At 46.9% G+C, this 21,959-nt stretch overlaps 2 protein-coding genes across 4 annotated transcripts in view; one reads left to right on the forward strand and one right to left on the reverse strand.

Moving 5' to 3' along the window:
* The window catches only part of LRRC41 (leucine rich repeat containing 41), a 25,843-nt gene extending 14,387 nt beyond the window's left edge, over positions 1–11,456 (forward strand). The window contains exons 4-10 of the mRNA XM_007978905.3: positions 3,033–4,170; positions 8,475–8,735; positions 9,296–9,460; positions 9,566–9,664; positions 10,238–10,360; positions 10,599–10,674; positions 10,772–11,456. Of these exons, the coding sequence (XP_007977096.1) occupies positions 3,033–4,170; positions 8,475–8,735; positions 9,296–9,460; positions 9,566–9,664; positions 10,238–10,360; positions 10,599–10,674; positions 10,772–10,991 (2,082 nt within the window). The 3' untranslated portion in view covers positions 10,992–11,456. The remainder of the gene's footprint in view (positions 1–3,032; positions 4,171–8,474; positions 8,736–9,295; positions 9,461–9,565; positions 9,665–10,237; positions 10,361–10,598; positions 10,675–10,771) is intronic.
* The window catches only part of RAD54L (RAD54 like), a 31,997-nt gene continuing 21,421 nt past the window's right edge, over positions 11,384–21,959 (reverse strand). For 2 of the 3 annotated variants that reach the window (XM_037999177.2, XM_007978904.3), the window contains exons 10-18: positions 18,899–19,025; positions 17,178–17,252; positions 16,912–17,042; positions 16,257–16,367; positions 15,981–16,104; positions 15,520–15,598; positions 15,018–15,197; positions 11,876–12,039; positions 11,384–11,784 (exon numbers count right to left, since the gene is read on the reverse strand). In XM_037999177.2, coding sequence (XP_037855105.1) covers positions 11,574–11,784; positions 11,876–12,039; positions 15,018–15,197; positions 15,520–15,598; positions 15,981–16,104; positions 16,257–16,367; positions 16,912–17,042; positions 17,178–17,252; positions 18,899–19,025 — 1,202 coding nt within the window. In that variant the 3' untranslated portion in view covers positions 11,384–11,573. The remainder of the gene's footprint in view (positions 11,785–11,875; positions 12,040–15,017; positions 15,198–15,519; positions 15,599–15,980; positions 16,105–16,256; positions 16,368–16,911; positions 17,043–17,177; positions 17,253–18,898; positions 19,026–21,959) is intronic. The other variant, XM_037999172.2, reaches the window with a different exon arrangement.

The raw sequence follows: 21,959 nt of genomic DNA on the forward strand, positions 1-21,959 counted from the left end.
CTCTATCCACACACAGTACTTCTGGTATCAGCAAAACAACGAACAACATATAATTTGTGAATATTGTTAGCTCTAACAAGTTAACACAAGATGTTTAGCCCCCCCTAGTTTGTACACACACTTCCTCTTCCCCTGCCAGCCCATTGAGGATGGGCCAAAGATTGTGTTGGGGCATATGTCACTTCACTTCATTGATCATGCCTTATTTCCCTTACCCTCACAGAAAACAAAGTACTAAATCATTTTGCATCGTGATAGCATACGAGTCCATAAAATGAGTGGTTTGGACTAGATCTCAAGCATCTCTCAGCTTTGAAATTTTAGCATAGATTCTTCTTAAGAGTGGTGATGAAATAAAACTTCGTGATCTTCTGTCTGCTCGTACGTTAGTTTGTGAGAAAGAAGCCACTGAGAGCTGTCGTAACTTTACTCATTTGTCACAAAAATGCTATGATCTTCCACTTTATAGATGATGAAACTAAGGCAGAAAGAGGTGAAATGACTTGCCTAAGTTACAGTTAGTGAATGGCGGACCCAGATTCAAGTTGAAGCAGCCTGCGTCTGGAGTGCATGTTCGTGATCACTGTGTCATGCTGCTCACTGCAGTTCTGTCTGGAGTGTTCCGAATATTCTGTCTCCCAGTGATTTCATCAACCATTAACATGTCTGAAAAAGTCCAGTATTTACTTATCTAACATACATTTCCCCTGTGCCTCTTATAGCCAGAAACAGCCACAATATCTTGGCTCACCACCTTTGTCCATATTTTAGGCCGGATATTGTAATAACCATCTGACTAGCTCACTTGTAAAGCTGAAGCCTTGCTAAGGTTACCTGCAAGTGTTTTTCAATACTGGGTGTGGGCAGCAAATCTGTAGGAAAAGTGCTAGTGTGAGGTAGGACCGAAGGATACCTTCTTTGCCTTCACTCAAAGCTGAGCAGAGATTTGGTTGCCAGGTAGTTTTTCCTGCCCTCAGTGTCCTGCTGCTGATGAGCAAGGCCTTTCTGTGTTGCTGCTATGCAGTTATTTCAAGCAGGAAGTCATTCCTAATTATTACCACAGTAAGAGGAGTCTGGGGAAATAGCTAAGGCAACAGGAATGACACTTTTGCTTGAGGACAGCAGAGGCCTAGTTCCTTCTGAGAACCTCAAATAGGAACTGAGGGTCACTCCAGTATGGAGGAATGCATGGAGGCAGGGTAAGGACCAAAGAAATGTTTTAGTCTTGGGGAACCTCAGGCCCCTAGAGCCTTGGCTTTAGTCTGAATGAGCACCACGCTTAACAGGCTCTGCCTGCATTTCATATCCCGTCCAGGTTAATAGCAGTGACAGCAGCAGTAACATTTTTTATATTTTACAGATTACAAAGTGCTTTAATTTGTATTACTTCATTTTGATCTTCACAACAATCCTGTGAAGCAGGTTATCCACATTTTGCAGATGAGGGAAGAGGTTCAGAGAAATCCAGAGGATACTGAAAGAGCTGGGACCTGACTTTCTACTGCGCCTGAGATGACTTAGGGATCATCTTAAATTAGAAACTTTAGGGTCTGGTACCTGTCTTTGTCTCGGTGTGCCCTTCTGGATTAGGTAGCAGTAATTCCTAACCTCTGATGTACATCAGAATCATCTGGGATGGTTCAAACAATAAAAATATCTGGACCTTACCTCAGATGTAACACAGAATCACCAAGTCTGGGTGTCTGGTATGTGAATTTTGGGGAAGAAAAGCTCCAAGGGAATTCTGATGTGCACCAAAGGCTGAGAATCACTTGCATTCAGAGTTATATTAAACATATCAGAATAGTCTGATGAATCACTTCTTGGCCTTTTGGCTAAGATCAAGTGCAGAATAGTCTGATGAGATTTCCTATCCATCAAAGCAAATAACTGTTGCCTTGGAAGAAATAAATCAAGATATGATTCCCGCTTTCTAAGAATTTCTAATGTGGCTGGGATAAGACATGTACACAGGCAAAGGGACTCAACACCATGAGACAACACACCAGCATCTTAGTCTTGAGTAGTCACAGTGTCAGAGGAGTCCCAACAAGAGACAGTCTCAAATGACATGTTTCTAAGTCCTTTCAGGAAGTCTAGTTCAGCAATGGAGACATTTCTGGTAGACGTAGGAAAGGACATAGGCAGGTTTGGGTCCATGGGGTGACCAGTTTGGCTAGAGCAAAGCATTCTCATAAGCAAGATGTGGGAAATAAAGCTTCTCAGGCAGAGGGTGGAAGGGCAGTAGGTAGACATCGGGTGTTTTAATGCAGTATGATGTTATTAGTGTTTTACAGCACTACTTTGGGGACAGGGAGAGTAATCAGGAAGTTAGTGGTCAGGTGTGAAGTGATAAGGGGCTGGTGGTGGTAAGAATTAAAAGTTGGGATAAGGGGCTGGGCGTGGTGGCTCATGCCTACAATCCCAGCACTTTGGGAGGCCAAGGTGAGCGGAACACTTGAGGTCTAGAGTTCAAGACCAGCCTGGCCAATATGGTGAAACCCCATCTCTACTAAAAAAAATACAAAAATTAGCCGGATGTGGTAGGCGCCTGTAATCCCAGCTTCTCCAGAGGCTGAGGCACAAGAATCACTTGAACCTGGGAGGCAGAAGTTGAGTGAGCTGAGATCATACCACTGCACTCCAGCCTGGGCTACAAAGTGAGATTCTATCTTTAAAAAAAAAAAAAGAAAAGAAAAAAAATTGGGGTAAGGTTCTAGAAACAAACATGGAAGAACTTACAGGGGTGTTTCAGTGGAGGCACTATAATAAAAGCATGGTCTTTGGAACCAGATTTCCTGGGTTCAAATAATCCAACCACTTACCTGTGTGACCACAGGTGATAACCTCTTTGTGCCTCAGTTTTACCTGTGAATTAGGGCTAATAATAATACATACCTCAGAGATGTGAAGATTAAATGAATTTGTAGAGTGTTGCCTGACTCAGTAAATAGTTTGCTATTGGAGGAGGAGGAAATTTGGACAGTTTCATGGATATATCATGGCTGTCTGGCATGTTTTCTTCTTTTCAGAGTGTGACATGCTGGCGAGCCAAGTTTATGGAGGCCTTTTTTTCCCATGTCCTACGTGGGACCATTGATGTGTCTTCTGACAGGCGTCTTTGTGATCAGCGGTTCTCGCCTCTTCTGCACAGCTCCCGCCATGTCCGACAGCTCACCATCTGTAACATGCTGCAGGGTGCAACCGAGCTGGTGGCTGAGCCCAACCGCAGGGTTCTGGAGACCTTGGCCAGCTCCCTGCACACACTCAAGTTCCGCCACCTGCTGTTCTCTGATGTGGCTGCTCAGCAGTCACTTCGGCAGCTGTTGCATCAGCTCATTCACCATGGGGCTGTCAGTCAAGTGTCGCTATACTCCTGGCCTGTGCCTGAGTCAGCCCTTTTCATCCTTATTCTCACCATGAGTGCTGGCTTCTGGCAACCAGGGCCTGGTGGCCCACCCTGCCGCCTCTGTGGCGAGGCCTCCCGAGGCCGGGCCCCATCCCGAGATGAAGGGTCCCTCTTATTGGGCTCACGTCGGCCCCGCCGGGATGCTGCTGAGCGATGTGCTGCAGCCCTGATGGCCAGCCGGCGTAAGAGTGAAGCCAAGCAGATGCCCAGAGCTGCACCTGCCACTCGAGTAACACGCCGGAGCACACAGGAGAACCTGACAGCAGGCGGAACAGACCTTAAGAGGGAGCTGCACTCCCCAGCCACCTCCCATGAGGCTCCTGGCACCAAGCGGCCACCTTCTGCTCTAGCAGCCACTTCCTCTGCCTCTTCTTCTACATCCTCATACAAACGGGCACCAGCTAGCTCAGCCCCACAGCCTAAGCCCCTAAAGCGTTTCAAGCGAGCTGCAGGGAAGAAGGGTGCTCGCACTCGTCAGGGGCCTGGTGCAGAGTCTGAAGACCTGTATGACTTTGTTTTTATTGTGGCTGGTGAGAAGGAGGATGGTGAAGAGATGGAGATTGGGGAAGTGGCTTGTGGAGCTTTGGATGGATCAGATCCCAGCTGCCTGGGGCTTCCAGCACTGGAAGCTTCACAAAGATTCCGCAGCATCTCCACCTTGGAGCTATTCACAGTTCCACTCTCCACAGAGGCAGCCCTGACACTATGCCACCTGCTGAGCTCCTGGGTGTCACTGGAGAGCCTCACACTCTCCTACAATGGTGAGCACCCTGGAGTGGCAGGGATTGGGCTTGGATTGCCTAGCAAGCACTAGCTGTGTGCCTAATTCTGGGGAGGTGGGAGGGGCAAATTGGGGGTATGATCAGGAGGTTAGAGAGGAAGACTTGTATGCCTCACAGCAGGGGAGACTGTCAGTGCTAGAAGAGAGGAACATAAAGTCTATACACTTGATTAGTTGTTGAAAGCAGGGGTTCCTGAGGGGCAATGAGACAAGCCAGCTGGAATCTGAAGAATGAATACATTTTAGATATGCAAGGCAATCCAAGGGCAGGTGGGAGCAGTATAGTATATGCATGCCCAGGCAGGGCTACAGTTTGACCTCACCAGTCATATTAGAGCAGCTGTCCAGACAAGGTGTGGGACACAATTTCTTATCAGACCAACAACCTGCAAAGCAATCCTCAGTCCTCATTTCCCTCCTGCTTGTGCCCAGCTAGCTAAACCTCAACTCTGGCTAAATCCAGCAATCTGCCTAGGTTGCTGAGCACTGCTAGAGAAAAATCATACAACTGTGCAAATCAGTGCTACTATACTATACTCATGATCATTAACCTCATATGAACCTTCACTGTGCTTGCAACATCAGCTCCCATTCCTACCACTTCCAAACCCTCCTTTTCCCTTCTCAGGGATGACCTCACCTACTTCACCAAGAAAATAGAAGCCATCACACATGAGTTTCTTCAGCTTGCTAAGCAGCCTATAAACTCTCCATCTGCACTCATCCTTCTCCACCAGAATGGAAGAGACCACCATCCTTTCTAAGGCTAATTCTCCCACCTGTGTTCTAGATGCATAGAGCTTCACAATGAAGTATATAAAAATTATCAGTTTGAGAAACAAGCATCCTACCTTCTTAGGGAAGCTTGTTTCTCAAACTAATTTTTATATACTGCTTAGTATATGTCTGGCATATTTTAAGTATTCTTGATAATTTGATCTAACAATTTAATCTTTACAATGCTATGAGAGCAAGTGACTTCCTCAGGATAACCTAGCAATTATAGAGCTAGGATTCAAACCCAGGCAACCAGACTGCAGATCCATGCTTTCAAACAACTATTTATACTATCTTTCTCCTTTCCACTGTCTCTCTCCTACCAGCATCTTAATAGGTCTCCACCAAAAACTGCCACCACCACCTCCGTCTATGCCATATTAATAAACTGTTAACTATTATCTCCTATTCTTCACAACCTTAGTTATCTGTACTGTTTCCACTTCTCTTACCCACAGCCCCTTCCAGCCTCTTATACCCCTACTATTGCACTGGCAAGGACCTATGTCTCCAAGGTCCTCCTTGTTACTAGATTCAATGTATACTTTTCAGTAACTCTTCTTGGCAGGATTTATTGCTATTAATCTTCATTTTTTTTTTTCACTATCTTAAAAAATGTTTTCTTGGCCGGGCACAGTGGCTCATGCCTATAATCCCAGCACTTTGGGAGGTTAAGGTAGGTGGATCACGAGGTCAGGAGTTCAAGACCAGCCTGACCAAGATGGTGAAACCCCGTCTCTACTAAACATACAAAAATTAGCCAGGCATGGTGGCGGGTGCCTGTAATCCCAGCTACTCAGGAGGCTGAGGTTGCAGTGACTGGAGATCGTGCCACTGTACTCTAACCTGGGCAACAGAATGAGACTCCATCTCAAAAAAAAAGTTTTCTCCTCCTCTCTGCTTATTCAGAATTCCTCAGAGCTTTCCCACTTTATGCACCCTTCTTGGACAATTTCATCCATTCCTGTGGTTTCAAAGGCCAACTATGCTAAAGATTCCCCATTATGTGACATTACCCCAGATCTTTCTCTTGACCTTCCAGACCTATTTATCCAGCTAATAGACATGACCACTTCATAACCCACAACATGCCCCCCCAACTCATTACATCTAACTTGAATGCACCTTCACACTATACCGATCCTTCTGTTCTCAATGACATTAGTTTACTCACTTGCCCAAAGAAACCTGTACTGTCTTACTCCACACATTTGCTCATGAGGTCCTATCTTTCCGTTTTCCTTTTTGAGACAGTCTTGCTGTCACCCAGGCTGGAGTGCAGTGGTGCAATCTCAGCTCACTGGAACCTCTACCTTCTGGGTTCCAGTGATTCTCGTGCCTCAACCTCCCAAGTACCTGGAATTACAGGCATGTACCACCACACTGGGCTAGTTTTTATATTTTTAGTAAGGACAGGGTTTCCCCAGCCAGGCTGGTCTTGAACTCCTGGACTCAAGTGATCCACCAACCTCAGCCTCCTTCACTGCTGAGATTATAGTCATGAGCCACTACGCCCAGCCCTATCTTTACAATTTGTTAAATACATTTATTTATCTCCACATCCTTAATTCAAGCTACCATTATTCCCTACCTGAACTAATTTCAGCAGTTCCTCCGGACTCCTTACTCATACCATACAAATCCATTATCCGCACTGCAGCCCAAGCATCCTTTGAAAAATGCAGTCTTGATTCTTTCAAAAATCAGTCAAAAATGACCCTGTCATTCATTCATGCAAACAGCTTTCAATGGCTTCCCCTCACCATATTGCTTAATTTTACTTAGGGGTCATTCATGTTCTCACTCCTGGTTACCTCTATGGTTGTATCTTTTTTTTTTTTTGACATGGAGTCTCACTCTTGTCACTCAGGCTGGAATGCAATGGTGCAATCTTGGCTCACTGCAACCTCCACCTCTCAGGTCCAAGCAATTCTACTGCCTCAGTAGCTGGGATTACAGGCACATGCCACTATACCCAGCTAATTTTTGTATTTTTAGTAGAGACAGGGTTTTACCATGTTGGCCAGACTGGTCTCGGGCTCCTGACCTCAGGTGATCTGCCTACCTCAGCCTCCCAAAGTGCTGGTATTATATAGGTGTGAGCCGCCACACCTGGCCTATAGTTGTATCTTGAATGCTTCCCCCCTTCAGTCTCACACCAGCCATTATGAAATTTTTTTGTTCTCCTTCAGGACTCTACATATGCCAAGTTGCCTCTGCCACAATCATTCTTCCTAAATTTTAGCCTGTCTCCTTTATGTTTTTTAGGACTTAGCTGGAGTGCCTTTACTGATGTAAGCTGGACTAGGTACCCATCCTTTGTAATTCCATAGTACTTTATTCCCCCAGTTTCCTTCACATTATCAAGCTATGTAAGAAAAAAAAAAAGCAATGTTCTGCTCACTAGTGTCTAGCAAAAAACTTGATATTTAGTAGGCCCTGGGTAGTTTAGTTGAATGAATGAATGAATGAATGAATGAACAGGAGCCTGCATAGTCCAAGGAATTATTTGCCTGTGGCATTAAGCAACTAACCTTCCTGAATCCTAGTCCATCCTGTGGGATTTGGTTTTTTTTTTTCTGCCCCATTCCCACCCATTCATTCTTCTAAAGTATTCCCCGTTGGGTCACTGTCACTCTCCATAGTTTTTAGGTGCTCCCTATTGCCTATGAGATTAAACCATCCCTTTGCCTTTCCATAATGTGGCCTTCAAAGCCCTGCCCTCTAGAGCTGTTTCCTGAGCCTCATGTAGCCAAACAAGCAAGCGTCCCATTCATGCCTTGTACTCTCTGAGCTGTGATTTTTTTTTTTTTTTCTGAGACAGAGTCTTGCTCTGTCACCCAGGCTGGAGTGCAGTGGTGTGATCTTGGCTCACTGCAACCTCCATCTCCCAGGTTCAAGTGATTCTCCTGCCTCAGCCTCCCCAGTAGCTGGGGGACTACAGGCATGTGCCACCAAGCCCAGCTAATTTCTGCATTTTCGGTAGAGACTGGGTTTCACCATGTTGGCCAGGCTGGTCTGGCACTCTTGGCCTCAAGTGATCTGCCCACCTTGGCCTCCCAAAGTGTTGAGATTACAGGCGTGAGCCATTGCTCCCAACTAACTGGGATTCTTGACTATGTCTTCTCCCTCTGTCTAAAACTTCCTTCAAGGCCAGTTTCTTCAGAAAACTACTCAGAACCCAGAAATCCAGAGACCTGCTACTGTCTGGGCCTGTCATTCAGCTAGTAGCCACATGCTGCTTCACTATATCGTATCTTCTAAATTTTGTGACTCAACCTGACTGATGCTGCTTATGGGCATAGCCCAAAACAGCAGACCTCAGTGTGCTGGTTACCTAAGGAAAAAGCAAGACATGGATGAGTAGTTAAGACAAATGGGTTTAAATAAGCTGAGCCAAAACCCAAGAGATTTGCTAGTAACCAAAAGTATTTGGAGTTGTATTTGAATATATTACCCCTGCTGACACTCCCACATGGTTCTGACTTAATCTCTTTCTTGCCATAGGCCTGGGCTCTAACATCTTCCGCCTGCTAGACAGCCTGCGGGCCCTGTCAGGCCAGGCTGGATGTCGCCTCCGTGCCCTGCATCTCAGTGACCTGTTCTCACCACTGCCCATCCTGGAGCTGACACGTGCTATCGTGCGAGCACTGCCACTGCTACGGGTCCTCTCTATTCGCGTTGACCACCCAAGCCAGCGGGACAACCCTGGTGTGCCAGGGAATGCAGGACCCCCTAGCCTCATAATAGGCGATGAGGAGATACCAGGTGAAGCAGTGTGTGTGTGTGTTTGTGTGTGTGCATGCACGTGTATCCCCACACAAACGTGCAGATGCATTCATATGAGGAAAGGGGAAGGACCTCCTCTATCACTCATTCCTGGTTTATCTGGAACCTGTTCCCCTTTAGAGCTTGCCACTAAGATACTCTTGAGCTAGACAGGGCCTAAACCACCATAAGACCTGCAGAGAGTGACCAAGGCAGCTTGGTGTCCAGAAAAGGAAAAGAACTGACCTTTAGACTGGATTAGTTCCCCTGCTGTATGTTCCCTTAGTTCTTGTATGTCTCCTATCCCACCACTCTGTGTACTTTATTTGCTTGTCTGAGTAGCCTGTCTTCCTGGTCTAAAAGTTCTACCAGGGCAAGGATTGAATCTCTTATTTAGTGCTCAATATCCAGAATCTAGCACAGTGCTGACATATGGTAGGCATTCAACAAGTGAATGAATAAATAATTTTTTAGATGAATCCCTTAAGAACAGGATGGGACCTACTATGGGAGTGAGGTAGAGATGGCCAGCTGGAATCTTCTTTCCCCACCATATCCAGAAAACTGCCTGGAGCAGTTGGAGATGGGATTTCCACGGGGAGCCCAGCCAGCCCCACTGCTGTGCTCCGTTCTGAAGGCCTCGGGTTCTCTGCAGCAGCTGTCCCTGGATAGTGCCACCTTTGCCTCTCCCCAGGATTTTGGGCTTGTTTTGCAAACACTCAAAGGTAGGACCCAGCCAGAATGGTGAAGGGAGAGGAGTAGGTGGGGACCTAGCACTGTTCTCTAGGAAAGCTAAGGTCCATGGTCCATGATCTCTGCCTCCTATCCAGAGTACAACCTAGCCCTGAAAAGACTGAGCTTCCATGACATGAATCTGGCTGACTGTCAGAGCGAGGTGCTCTTTTTGCTACAGAATCTGACTCTGCAAGGTAAGTTCCTCATTCAGAACCTGGACATTTCCTGGATCTTCACTGTGGTTCTGCCATTATCTGAGTGAGCAAACCACTGTTCCTTTCTTGGCCTTGTGTCCTCAACTATAAAATGGATATAGAACCTGCATGACTTTCCTTCTAAAAGCCCCAACCTCAATTCCTCCTCTGCTAAACATGAAAAATTACTCTTTTAGAGTGCCTCACCCAGAAGTTGCTCTTACCTTTCAGAGGTGCACAAAATGGTGGTGGTGGGGCAAAATGTACTGTGCCAGGCTCCCTTCATAGACTTTTCTCTGATCCCCAACCCCGCATAGAGGGTGGTCAGTGATAGGGAAAGAAGAAAGTGAATGGAGAATTGTCCATGCAGAGAACCTCCTAATAGTGAACATTTAGGTTCAGTCTTTGGTTTGGATTCTGATTTAGTTCCAGCCTTGCATGGAGTCTAGAAAAATTCCTTCCTCTTTTTGTGCCTATACAATGTTAATACCCCTTGCTAGGGCCAACTGGGGTAGGGGGGGCGGCACCAGTCCTAATACAGCCATCAGAATTTACTATAATTTTTCTTGACAGAGATTACCTTCTCCTTCTGCCGTCTGTTTGAGAAGCGCCCAGCCCAATTTCTGCCTGAGATGGTTGCTGCTATGAAGGGCAACTCCACACTGAAGGGCCTCCGGCTGCCAGGGAACCGCCTGGGTGGGGGCCAGACCCTGGGGAGGCAGAGGGGAAAGGAGCTAGGCCTTTGACCTAAAAACTCACTGGATAAAGGCAAAGACCTCTCCATTGGGAACGTGGGAGTTGGAATACAGATATTTCTGTGCTGGGGCTTCAGGAACCAGCAGGGCTGGGCTTCTCCCCAGCCAGAGTTGGGCTGGGATACCCTTGTTCCCTGTTCTTGGGTGGAGGTGACAGGCACTTCTCCCCTTCTCTCCAGGGAATGCTGGCCTGCTGGCCTTGGCAGATGTTTTCTCAGAGGATTCATCCTCCTCTCTCTGTCAGCTGGACATCAGGTACATGAGGGGAGGGGCAAGACAAGGGATGGGGCTACAGAGATATAGACCAGGAATTTGCTGCTTCCTGGATATCTAATCCATCTCACCCTACCAGTTCCAACTGCATCAAGCCAGATGGGCTTCTGGAGTTCGCCAAGCGGCTGGAGCGCTGGGGCCGTGGAGCCTTTGGTCACCTGCGCCTCTTCCAAAACTGGCTGGACCAGGATGCAGTCACAGCCAGGGAAGCCATCCGGCGACTCCGGGCTACCTGCCATGTGGTTAGCGACTCATGGGACTCATCCCAGGCCTTCGCAGATTATGTTAGCACCATGTGATGGGGCCCGTACCTCACAGTCTCATGCTCGGTACCATCAGCTTGCAGGGGCTGAAGCATGGGCTGCCCAGAACCCCAAACACCAGTTCTATCTTTCTCTTTCTGTCACCTTTTGTCTCTTTTTTCCTTCTTCCCTTGCACTGAGGTCCTGGAGGCCTTGATAAGGCCCAGCAAAGAGGCATTCTCACAGCTGGGTTTAGTGTCTTTGGGCCCCTTACTCAGTATGCTGGGAACCCTGGGCTAGGAGGTTACAGTGGTCATCATTATTGCTGAAGAGACGCCCTCCCCTGCCCCTGGGTTCCTGCCTTCCCTCCTCAAGCAGGCACCCAGGCTTTAGAGAAGTATAGGGGGCTTCTTCCCTGCTGGGCTTACCACACTGCTCTCAGGCCTCAAACCCTTTCATACCTTTATTCTTTTTTTTAACCAAAAAAGTTTTTCTTATAAAATAAATTTTGGGCAAACATCATGCAGCCCTTCCTGATGATTTTCTCCCAGAGAACAAAATTCAACAGGGCCCTGTGGGGCAAGGAACCCCTTTTCCCTATCTCCTTCCTCTAAGAGCTACACCCAGACCAGCTGGTTATCAGCGGAGGCCCCGCTGCTCCTCATGAGAACGTTGGTGGAAGACGAAGGTGATGGCAGTGGAGGCAGCATCCCAGGCAGCCTGGAGTACCTCATCCTGGAGCCCCCGCTTATCAGTGCAGTGGTTCCACTGAGCCAGGTCTGAATTGCAGTCAGAACCATCAGGGGGTGGACGGATCTGACGGCTGTTGACACAGCGTCGGCAGTGCAACCTAGGGAAAGAAGGCACAGCTGAAGTCACTACGGAACCCATCTCCCTGCTGTGTGGGTAGCTTAGAGATAATGGTTAGGGCACTTCCCCACCTGTCATGTGTGTCACTGAGGCTAGCTTCATCCAGGATGAACAGCTCCTTCAACTCGCCCAGAGAGAAGTGGCGCTCTACATCCTGCTCCTCGTCCACCACACAGCTGCTCAGTGCCTTCTTGTGGCTCTGACGCTGGAAGATCTTCTCCTCAATGGTCCCTGCCTGGGGAAGAGCGGGTGCGGAATGTCAACGGATACAGTGCTTAGCCATCCCCATAAAAAGGGAGCAGGAAAACCAAAGGGGTGAAACACAGCTACCCGAGAAGGGGATATGAATAAAAAGTATGAGTCCCAGAGCATTATCTCTACTCAGCTGAGGCCCATTTTCCCAGTCTGTCTCCTGAGAACATGACATGAATAGTCATGTAGACCCAGGCTATTTTCCATACTAATGAAGGGTCCCGGAGCCTGGCTAAATCCCTTCAGGGTGAACTGAGGTTTGTCTGCTGCAGCTTCAGATTTCCATACCAAGCCCAACTCTAATTCATTCAATAAATATCATTTGGGTACCTATTCTATTTCAGACCCTGTGCTGACATTAGGATACAAAGAAGAATCATATATATCCCCTATCCTTGAGCTCCTAGAATAGTGAGAAAGACAAACATTTAAAGAGTTGATACAATGACAGAAATCTGTACAGGATAACTGGGAGTCCATACGGATGGTAGAGTAGAACAGTATTGAAAACTTGAAACTCTATCCTTAAGCTCAATCTTGAAAATGAATAGATGGTTTGTAAGAAAAGATACAAAGAAAGGCATTCCCAGCATAGGAACAAAGGAATACTACTGGCCTATTGGAGGACTGTGAGGAGTTCAGGCTAACTAGAGGTTGGTGGGAGTATAGTAAGAGCTGAGACTGGGAAGTCAGCAGAGGCCACATTAAAGAACCTTGGGGACAGGCATGGTGGCTCATGCCTGTAATCCCAGCACTTTGGGAGGCCGAGGCAGGCAGATCACAAGGTCAGGAGTTCGAGACCAGCCTGGCCAACATGGCGAAACCCCCTCTCTACTAAAAATACAAAAATTAGCCAGGCGTGGTGGTGGGCACCTGTAATCCCAGCTACTCAGGAGAAGCAAGAGAATCGCTTGAACCCAGGAGGCAGAGGTTGCAGTGAGCCGAGATTGTGCCATTGCACTCCAGCCTGGGCGACAAGAGCAAGACTCCATCTCAAAAAAAAAAGAACCTTGGATGCCATGCTGAAGGCCTTAATCTTGTCTTCGAAGGGATGAAAAGTAAAATCAGAATTTTTGGAAAGTTCCTTCTGGAAGCAGTATGTGAACAATGGGTTGGGATAAGACAGAAGTAAACAATTAGGAAGCTGCTACAATATCCAAGTGACAGATGACCATGACCTCCGGAGGGCTTGGAGAGCAGGGTTAGATTAAGGAAATTTCAAGAAGGTAAAAATCAGTGAAAACTGGTAGGAATCTGGTTGTTAGAAGAAAAGAATAGTCTGGTAAGATTATTCCCAGTTTTGGGTTGGGTGGATAATGGAGCCATTAAGAACAACATTCAGAAAGGGCGCCAGGTGTGGTGGCTCATGCTGTTAATCCCAGCACTTGGGAAGGCCAAGGTGGGAGGATCGCTTGAGTCCAGATGTTCGAGACCAGCCTAGGCAACATAGCAGGACCCCTTCTCTACAAAAAAGAAAGAAAAAAGTTATCCGGGTGTGGTGGCACACACCTGTAGCCCCAGCTACTTCAGGGGGTTGAGGTGGGAGGTTGAAGCTGTAGTGGGCCATGATCATGCCACTGTACTCCAGCTTAGGCAACAGAAAGAAACTGTCTCAAAATCAATCAATCAATCAGAAGGGGAATGAGTTTAGTCATGATACTTCTAAAGTGCTCATTAAAAATCTAAGTGGAAATGTAGATTAAGTGACGGAAATAAAAATTTTTTTTTTTTATCCTGTCACCCAGGATAGAGTGGCACAATCCTAGCTCACTATAGCCTCAAACTCCTGGCCTCAAGTGATCCTCCTGCACCCAGCCTAGAAGAGCATTTTTAAAGGGATGATTAGTCACAGTGTGAGATACACAAAGAGGAAAAATCAATAGTCTCCTGTTTTGGCAATTAGGAAGTCAGTAGTATATTTGAAGGTAGGTTCAGTGGTATAAGGAGTCTGATGAGTGAGTAGAAAGAAGATGAGTTAGGCAGGAAATTTGAGAGAAATGGTAGATGCTTGAAATGGTTGAAGGAAATGAGATATGGCCCACCTCAAAAAGAGAACATGAATTTGTGGTAGTACCAACCTGTAAATGCAATGTAGCTGGTGTAGAAGCTGAAAACAGCTCAAATAATCCAACTGGAATGGGTATTGGGAAAAGAGTAGCTGAAAGGATACACAATAAAGACTGGGCTAAATAAATAAGGAAGTCAAGCCAGATGAGTGGGAGGGTGGGAAGGGGAGAGGCTACCGGAACATTAGGCTGAAGCAGATACAGCAGGTATGTGAAAGCTAGGAGGACAAGAAGTGAGAGTAGAATGACAATTACTAAGGTTTTGGGTTCTAACAAGTTCCACAGTGTGACCTTAGGAATAGTTAAGATGAAGGGGGATTGAGATGAGGTCAAGGAAACATGAAGGCCAGAGTGCTGGATAACCTCATGGTCCTTGAGGTCAGCCAGTATGATTGCTGGCTTTGGGAAAGAAATGAAGGCTGAGCTAGTGTCCAAAGTCATCAATGAATTAGGAAGTAGGAATATAGCAGAGGATAGAGGACTGCAGCAAGGAAGAAAAGAGGGTAGTCAAGTCCAACGATGTAAGCTGCAAGAGAGGAACTATGGGATGGATGGTCTGAAGGTGATCATTGATAACTTGGAGAATGCAAATAGGACAGGGGATGAGAGAAGACTACAAGGCTGGTGACACAGCAGAAATCATGTATGAGGGAAGCAGGTGTCCTGTGAAAAGGATGTACTGAACAAGTGTTCAGATGGCACAGTAAGAATGGTTTGAGGGAATGGGATGGAGAGAAGGGGAGGGAGAACAGAAGAATAAAGGACTCACTTCTGGGCCCATAGCTTGGCTACTGCTAGAGACAGAAAGGCCAAAGAGAGGCACTAAGAAACAAGATGGTCCTGAAGGTCTCGTTCCATAACCCACCCCCACTATGACTACTATCACCATCCTTACAGACAGCAGGCGGTAGATATAGCAAGTCTTCTTTTGACCATCTCGCCAGACTCGGGCCATGGCTTGTTCATCATTGGCTGGGTTCCAGTCGGGGTCAAACATGACCAGCCGGTTAGCCCCAATAAGATTGAGGCCACAGCCCCCAGCTTTGCTGCTCAGCATGAAGACAAAGTCAGGGCTCTGGAAAGAGAAGAAACAGGAGAAAAGGAACCTCTTATAGCCTAAACTAGGATCCTGCTCAGCCCAACCAGCTCCTCTCTCATGCCTCTATACTACTCAGTACCAACTGTGAAAGCCACCAGTTTATCTGCTCACCAGCCAATTTCTCAACGCACAAAGTCAGTTCCCAGCCCAGTCATCACCAACCAGCCAAATCCTACCATATCCACTAGGGGAAGAAGAAAAAAAAAAAAAATCAAGGTAACCCCTTATAGCTTCTCCATCAATCCTTATTTCTGATGATACTGCATTGGTGGTGTGGGGACAGGGGATGTGCATTTACCGATGGACTATTGAAGCGTTCTACAACCTTGGCTCGCTTCTTAATGGACATCGTGCCATCCAGGCGGACATATAAGTACCTGAAGGGGGATTTGAGACCCAAGAAAATAGAGCTTCAGTGATTGGGGAAAAAAAATTAAAAAATAAAAACTTTTTTAGAAAGACCCAAGACAGCAGAGTGAGAGCTGCTGAAGGGATTGAAATAACCATGCTTGAGGCCCTAAGCTCCCAAAGGCAGGGGCAGGGAGCTAGAGGCCAAGACTCTGTCCTAAAGGAGTACCTGAAGGACTAGGGGATCTTCTACTTGGAGATAGAGCTGGGGCCATCACAGCAATAAGGGAAGATATCTTCAGGGAAAGCATTTATGTGCCCAGATCTTGGCCCACATCCACAAATCAGAACTAGAGGGGCAGTAGGAGAGGGGTACATCCCCTTTGGCATCCTGGTTAGGCTCTTCCCTACCTTCGGGCCCGGCACAGCTTCTCAAAGAGATCCAAAGTCTGGGTATAATTTGACACCAGCACTACTTTGTCACTGCTACGGCTGCGGGTCACCGCCAGAATGTAATCCAGGACCAGCATCTTACCTGGGAAGAGCAGCAACCAGCAATCCCCTACTGGCTATCCCAATGGCCCAGGCACTCTTGATATCCTGCCTTGAAACAGGACAGCCCTAGCACAAAGACAATCTCCCACCTTCCTCCTAGAGAAGCCCACATACTGGTAGGAAAAGGGTCACCTGACAGCTGGGGCTCCAGGGCCTTTGAGCTATAACCAGGAGGGAAGAGGTCCAAGGCACCCACAAAGCCATCCTCCTCTTCCACACACTTATCATGGATTAGAGCTGGATCTGGGAGAAAACAAAACAAAACCCAGCTACTTTGTTTTCTGAACAGTGTTCACTAGAACTTCCTCTAGAAGCCTAGCCCAGAAGGCCTTCCTCAATATCAGACTTGCTTGATCTTCATCCTACCAAATTCCAACAGGATACAGTCGGTGCCATCTGGGACAAGGGATGGACAATCTCACTCACTAATGTGTTCTCCCAACAAGAAGGGAGCTATAACAGAGCAGGCAAGGTTTCTTTGTTATTTTTCCTCCTGCCCAACATTGTATATGAGCATGTGTACATGCAAGCACTCACAAACACAGTCGACATATCCCAGGTCATCAAGCATGGACTGGACAGAAGATGAGTTCAATTTTCCAAAGCAAAGGGTCTGGTAAACAGAGTCCACAATGCAGGGTTCGTGCTTTGGGTAGGGTTGGAATCACATGTGGCCTCTATGAGGATGACTCTGGACAAGTTTTAGTGAGGGTCACCGGGCCACTACAGGAACCTACCCTCCCTTGCTCACTCTCACAGAGGACACCAGGACACAAGCCCAACTCACGATTACAAAGCTTCTTTAGCGAGGTGATGGAAGAAAGGGAAGACACACTCATCTTGCCCTCACGCAATTCTTCTGCTGGTTTGGCTTGTCTCAGAAACCTCTTGTATAACTCAGTCTGAAGGGGTGTCAGCCTAAAAAAGGCAGCTGGGTCAGTGGAAAAAGCTAGACCACCCTCCTGTCCTCTGAGAACACCTTGAGAGTCCAGCCATGCTTCAGGAGCTAAGCTTTGACCCACTCACTCCAGATCTTTCAGTTGAGTTCAGTACCTACAACAAACGACCTGCTCAATCTTCACAGGCAGATATTTAGAAAGGATATCAGAAGTCCTCCGTATCAGGCATCTAGAGAAAACAGGGTAAACAGGCAAGAGGCTGGTAAAATTGCCATCCTAACTACGGGAATAAAAGCTACCACCCAAAGGACCAAGACTAGCCCTCTTTTACAGTATCAAATGTCAGAGACTGGTCAGGCGCAGTAGCTAACACCTGTAATCCCAGCACTTTGGGAAGCCGAGGCGGAGGATCACCTGAGGTCAGGAGTTCGAGACCAGCCTGGCCAAAATGGAGAAACCCTTTCTCTACTAAAAATATGAAAATTAGCCAAATGTGGCGGCAGGCGCCTGTAAACCCAGCTACTCAGGAGGCTGAGGCAGGAGAATTGCTTGAACCCAGGGGGTGGAGGCTGCAGTGAGTCGAGATCACCCCATCGCACTCCAGCCTGGGCAACAAGAGCAAGACTCCGTCTCAAAAAAAAAAAAAAGTCAGAGACTCATCAGACCTATGTCAAACACATCTGTAGCAGGGTCTCAGTTATGGGAACAGAGACCTTCCAAACATTCTAGCTTAGACAGGCAGCACTTTCTCTTCCCCTTCAATACGCTGCCTAGTCTTCAAGAGAAGACTGAGGCTTCCCATTGAGACAGGAGCTCTAACAGGAAAAGCAAGCTGTAAATTACTAAGTCCTTAGGGGAGTTTCCGCTTGCATTTGTCCAAATGCCCGCTGCTACATGGCTAAATGGAATTAAGCATAGACTTCCTGGGAAGACCAGGAAGGATAGGGATCAGGCACCTAAGAAGCAGATCTTAAGAAAACACCAATTCTTCTTCCTGCCATCTAATTTTTTTTTTTTTTTTTTTTTTTAGACGGAGTCTTGCTCTGTCACCCAGGCTGGAGTGCAGTGGCACGTCTCAGCTCACTCCAACCTCCGCCTCCCAGGTTCAAGTGATTCTCCTGCCTCTCCCTCCAGAGTAGCTGGGACTACAGGTGCACCCCACCACACCCGGCTAATTTTTGTATTTCCCCATGTTGACCAGGCTGGTCTCGAACTCCTTACCTCAAGTGATCCACCTGCCTCAGCTTCCCAAAGTGGTGGGATTATAGGCATGAGCCACCACACCCGGCCTGCCATCTAAAATTGGTAGGGAGAGGTAGCCAGGTAGCCAGGCAGTTGTTGGGAAGGGCAGGAGGACTCTTTAGAATGTAACCTATTAAGTGCATACCACCTCTGGACAAAGGAGTCCAGAATGTGCCTACCCCCTGGGTTATGTAAGTCCCATGAAAAAGTAAGTCCTCTTAGCCTGGGAGCTACAAGCCCCTTTCAGATCTTCTCCTACCTGTCACAGAATGACTATGGGGCCTGGGAAGAGAAGCCTAATGCTTCAGGTCTGAGACAAACTGACAGGAAGCTTTGGAAATACTAGTAATGCTTCAAGGTACACTTTGCTCAAGAAGTCCAGCAGCATCAGAGAAGAGCTTCCTCAGCAGGCTGATAAACAGACCAAAACCAGACCACAGAGCCCAGGATAGAAAGAAAGCAGGAACTTCGCCTCCAAGACTCCTTTGTTTATTCAGTGGCCGTAGTTAGGACACAGATCCCACTCCCTTCCTAGAATCTCAGCCTTTGAGGCTCTAGACAGGCAAAGCCCCCAAAGGACTGGCCATGGATGGTTTGGGAGGCAATTCTAATGATTTTGCTTGAGGTCATTACCTATTCACAATACTGGTGAGCTCCCTCAGCCGCTCTTCTCCTAGCTTCCTGTCTGCCTCACTAGCAGCAGCATCTCGACCCTTCAAAATTGGCAATTCAAAATGCTTCTTGAATTCATGGGCAGTCCCTAAAAACAGGAGAGAAGGAAAACAGAAGAATGTGGAAAGGGAATGATTTTCCCACAGCTAGTGATGGCAGACTACCTTCTCACAAAACAGCCTTCCTACCAAGAACAAGGCTAAACAAAATATAGGCCAATTTCTGTTTAACAGATCAGAGAGGTATCAAAGCAGTGAAGACTTGAAAGGCCAAATAGTGAGACGATAGGTGAAAATCCAAATATATAATTACTTAGAGTAAATGTAAATGGACTGAATAGTCCACTAAAAAGACAAACATGGCCAGAGTGGATTTTTTTTTTTTTTTTTTTCCTGAGATGGAGTCTTGCTCTGTCACCCAGGCTGGAGTGCAGTGGCGCAATCTCGGCTCACTGCAACCTCTGCCTCCTGGGTTCAGGCAATTCTCCTGCCTCAGCCTCCCGAGTAGTTGGGATTACAGACACCCACCTCCGTGCCTGGCTAATTTTTGTATTTCTAGTAGAGACGGGGTTTCACCATGTTGGTCAGGCTGGTCTTGAACTCCTGATCTCGTGATCCGCCCGCCTCAGCCTCCCAAAGTGCTGGGATTACAGGCATGAGCCACTGTGCCCAGCCAATTTTTTTTTTTTTGAGACAGGTTCTCTCCCTGTCATCCAGGCTGGAATGCAATGGGGCAATCATGGCTCACCACAGCCTCAGCCTCCCAAGAAGCTGGGACTATAGGCGCATGCCACCACACTCAGCTAACTTTTGTATTTTTTTGTAGAGATGGAGTTTTGCCATGTTGCCCAGGCTGGTCTTGAACTCCTGGGCTCCAGGTACCCTCCCACCTTGGCCTCCCAAAGTGCTGGGATTACAGTTGTGAGCCGTCGCACCTGGCCACATTGAGAAAAATTAAAGATGACCTAAATAAGTTGAGAGACAGAGCATATTAATATATTGGAGAGTTCCTTATTATAAAAATGAAAGATGTTTCAGAATTTATCTATGTTTCAATACAGCCCAATTAAAATCCAGTTAGAGTTATTTTGGTGGGTATGGCAGGCAGTAGGGGTATAAATTGACAAGTTGATTCTGAAATTTACATGGGAATGCAAAGGGCCAAGAATATCTAGGACAACGTTAAGGAGTAAGAATATAGTTGGAGGCTGAGCAGATTGCTTGGACTCAAGAGTTCAGGACCAGCCTGGACAACATGGCAAAACCCCACCTCTACCCAAAATACAAAAATTAGCCAGGCATGATGGTGTGTGCCTGTTGTCCCAGCTACTCAGGAGGCTGAGGCGGGAGGATCACTAGAGCCCGGAAGTTAAGGCTGCAGTGAGCCATGATCTCACCACTGCATTCCAGCCTGGGTGACAAAGCAAGACCCTGTGTCAAAATTTAATAAAAAAGAAGACTATAGATAGAATATTCACACTAATGAATATCAAGACCTATTAGGCCACAGTAAATAAAGCAGAGAAGTACTGGCACAAGGAGACAAACAGACCAGAGGAACAGAATAGAGTCCATAAATGGAGCAACACATATATGAACATTTGATTTATGAAGAAGGTAGCCCTGCAAAGCAATGGGGGAAAGAATGGTCTTTTCAATATATGATGCAGGGTGAACCAGATATCCAAACAGAAAAAGTTGGAAGCCAGGCTTAGGGGCTCATGCCTGTAATTCCAGCAGTTTGAGAGGCTGACGCAAGAGAATCATTTGAACCCAGGAATTCAAGACCAGCCTGAGCAACATAGTGAGACCCCATCTCTATAAAAAATTTAAAAGTTAGCCAGTGGTGGTGGCATGTGCCTGTAGTCCCAGCTACTCAGGAAGCTGAGGTGGGAGGATTGCTTGAGCCCAGGAAGTTGAGGGTGCAATGAGCTATGACTGCAACACTGTACTCCAGCCTGGGCAAGAGACTCTGTCTCAACAAACAAAACCAAACCAGTAGAATAAATTCTAGTGTATTCATAACATGGAATAGTATGCAATTATGAAAATGAATGAACTACTGCTACACATAATGTGGATAAAATTTATAAACATAATGTTGAACAAAAGAAACCAGATATAAAGGAATACATACTATATGATTTCATTTATATAAATTCAAAAATAGGCAAAACCAACCTATAGTGTCAAGAAGGAGTTTACTGCTGGGGTGAAAGGAGAGGACAGTGATTAGAAAAGGGGCTGCCAAGTGAATGTTAGTAATTAATCTGATGGTGGTTACACAGATGTGTTCACTTGGTCATAATCTTGCCACTCAGCAGGTTCTCTGCTTACTCTTGAGCACTGGCAAGTTGGGATGGTACTAACATACCCTTTCACAAATATATATGTGGTTGCCAGGGATTAGGGGAGGGAGGAATAAGGAGTTATTATTATTATTATTATTATTTTAGAGACAGGGCCTTGCTCTGTTGCCCAGGCTGGAGTGCAATGGCATGATCACAGCCTCCTAAGTAGCTAGGACCAGCAGCACACACCACCACACCCAGCTAATTTTCTTATTTTGTAGAGACAAGATCTCACTATGTTGCCCAGGCTGGTCGTGAACTGGCCTCAAGTGATCTTCCCACCCCAGCCTCTCAAAGCACTGGGAGGGAAGGAGAGAGGAGTTATTGGGTAGATTTTCAGTTTAGCAAATAGAAAAAAAAAAAATCTGAAGATGGATGATGGTGATGGTTGCACAACGTGAATGTACTTAATACCACTGAATTGTTACACTTAAAAATGGTTAAAATGGGCCGGGCGCAGTGGCTCACGCCTGTAATCCCTACACTTTGGGAGGCCGAGGCGGGCGGATCACGAGGTCAGGAGATCGAGACCATCCTGGCTAACACGGTGAAACCCCGTCTCTACTAAAATACAAAAAATTAGCCGGGCGCGGTGGCAGGCGCCTGTAGTCCCAGCTACTCGGGAGGCTGAGGCAGGAGAATGGCGCGAACCCGGGAGGCGGAGCTTGCAGT

The sequence above is a fragment of the Chlorocebus sabaeus genome, chromosome 20 (assembly GCF_047675955.1).
Source record: "Chlorocebus sabaeus isolate Y175 chromosome 20, mChlSab1.0.hap1, whole genome shotgun sequence".
Classification (NCBI taxonomy): Eukaryota; Metazoa; Chordata; class Mammalia; order Primates; family Cercopithecidae; genus Chlorocebus; species Chlorocebus sabaeus.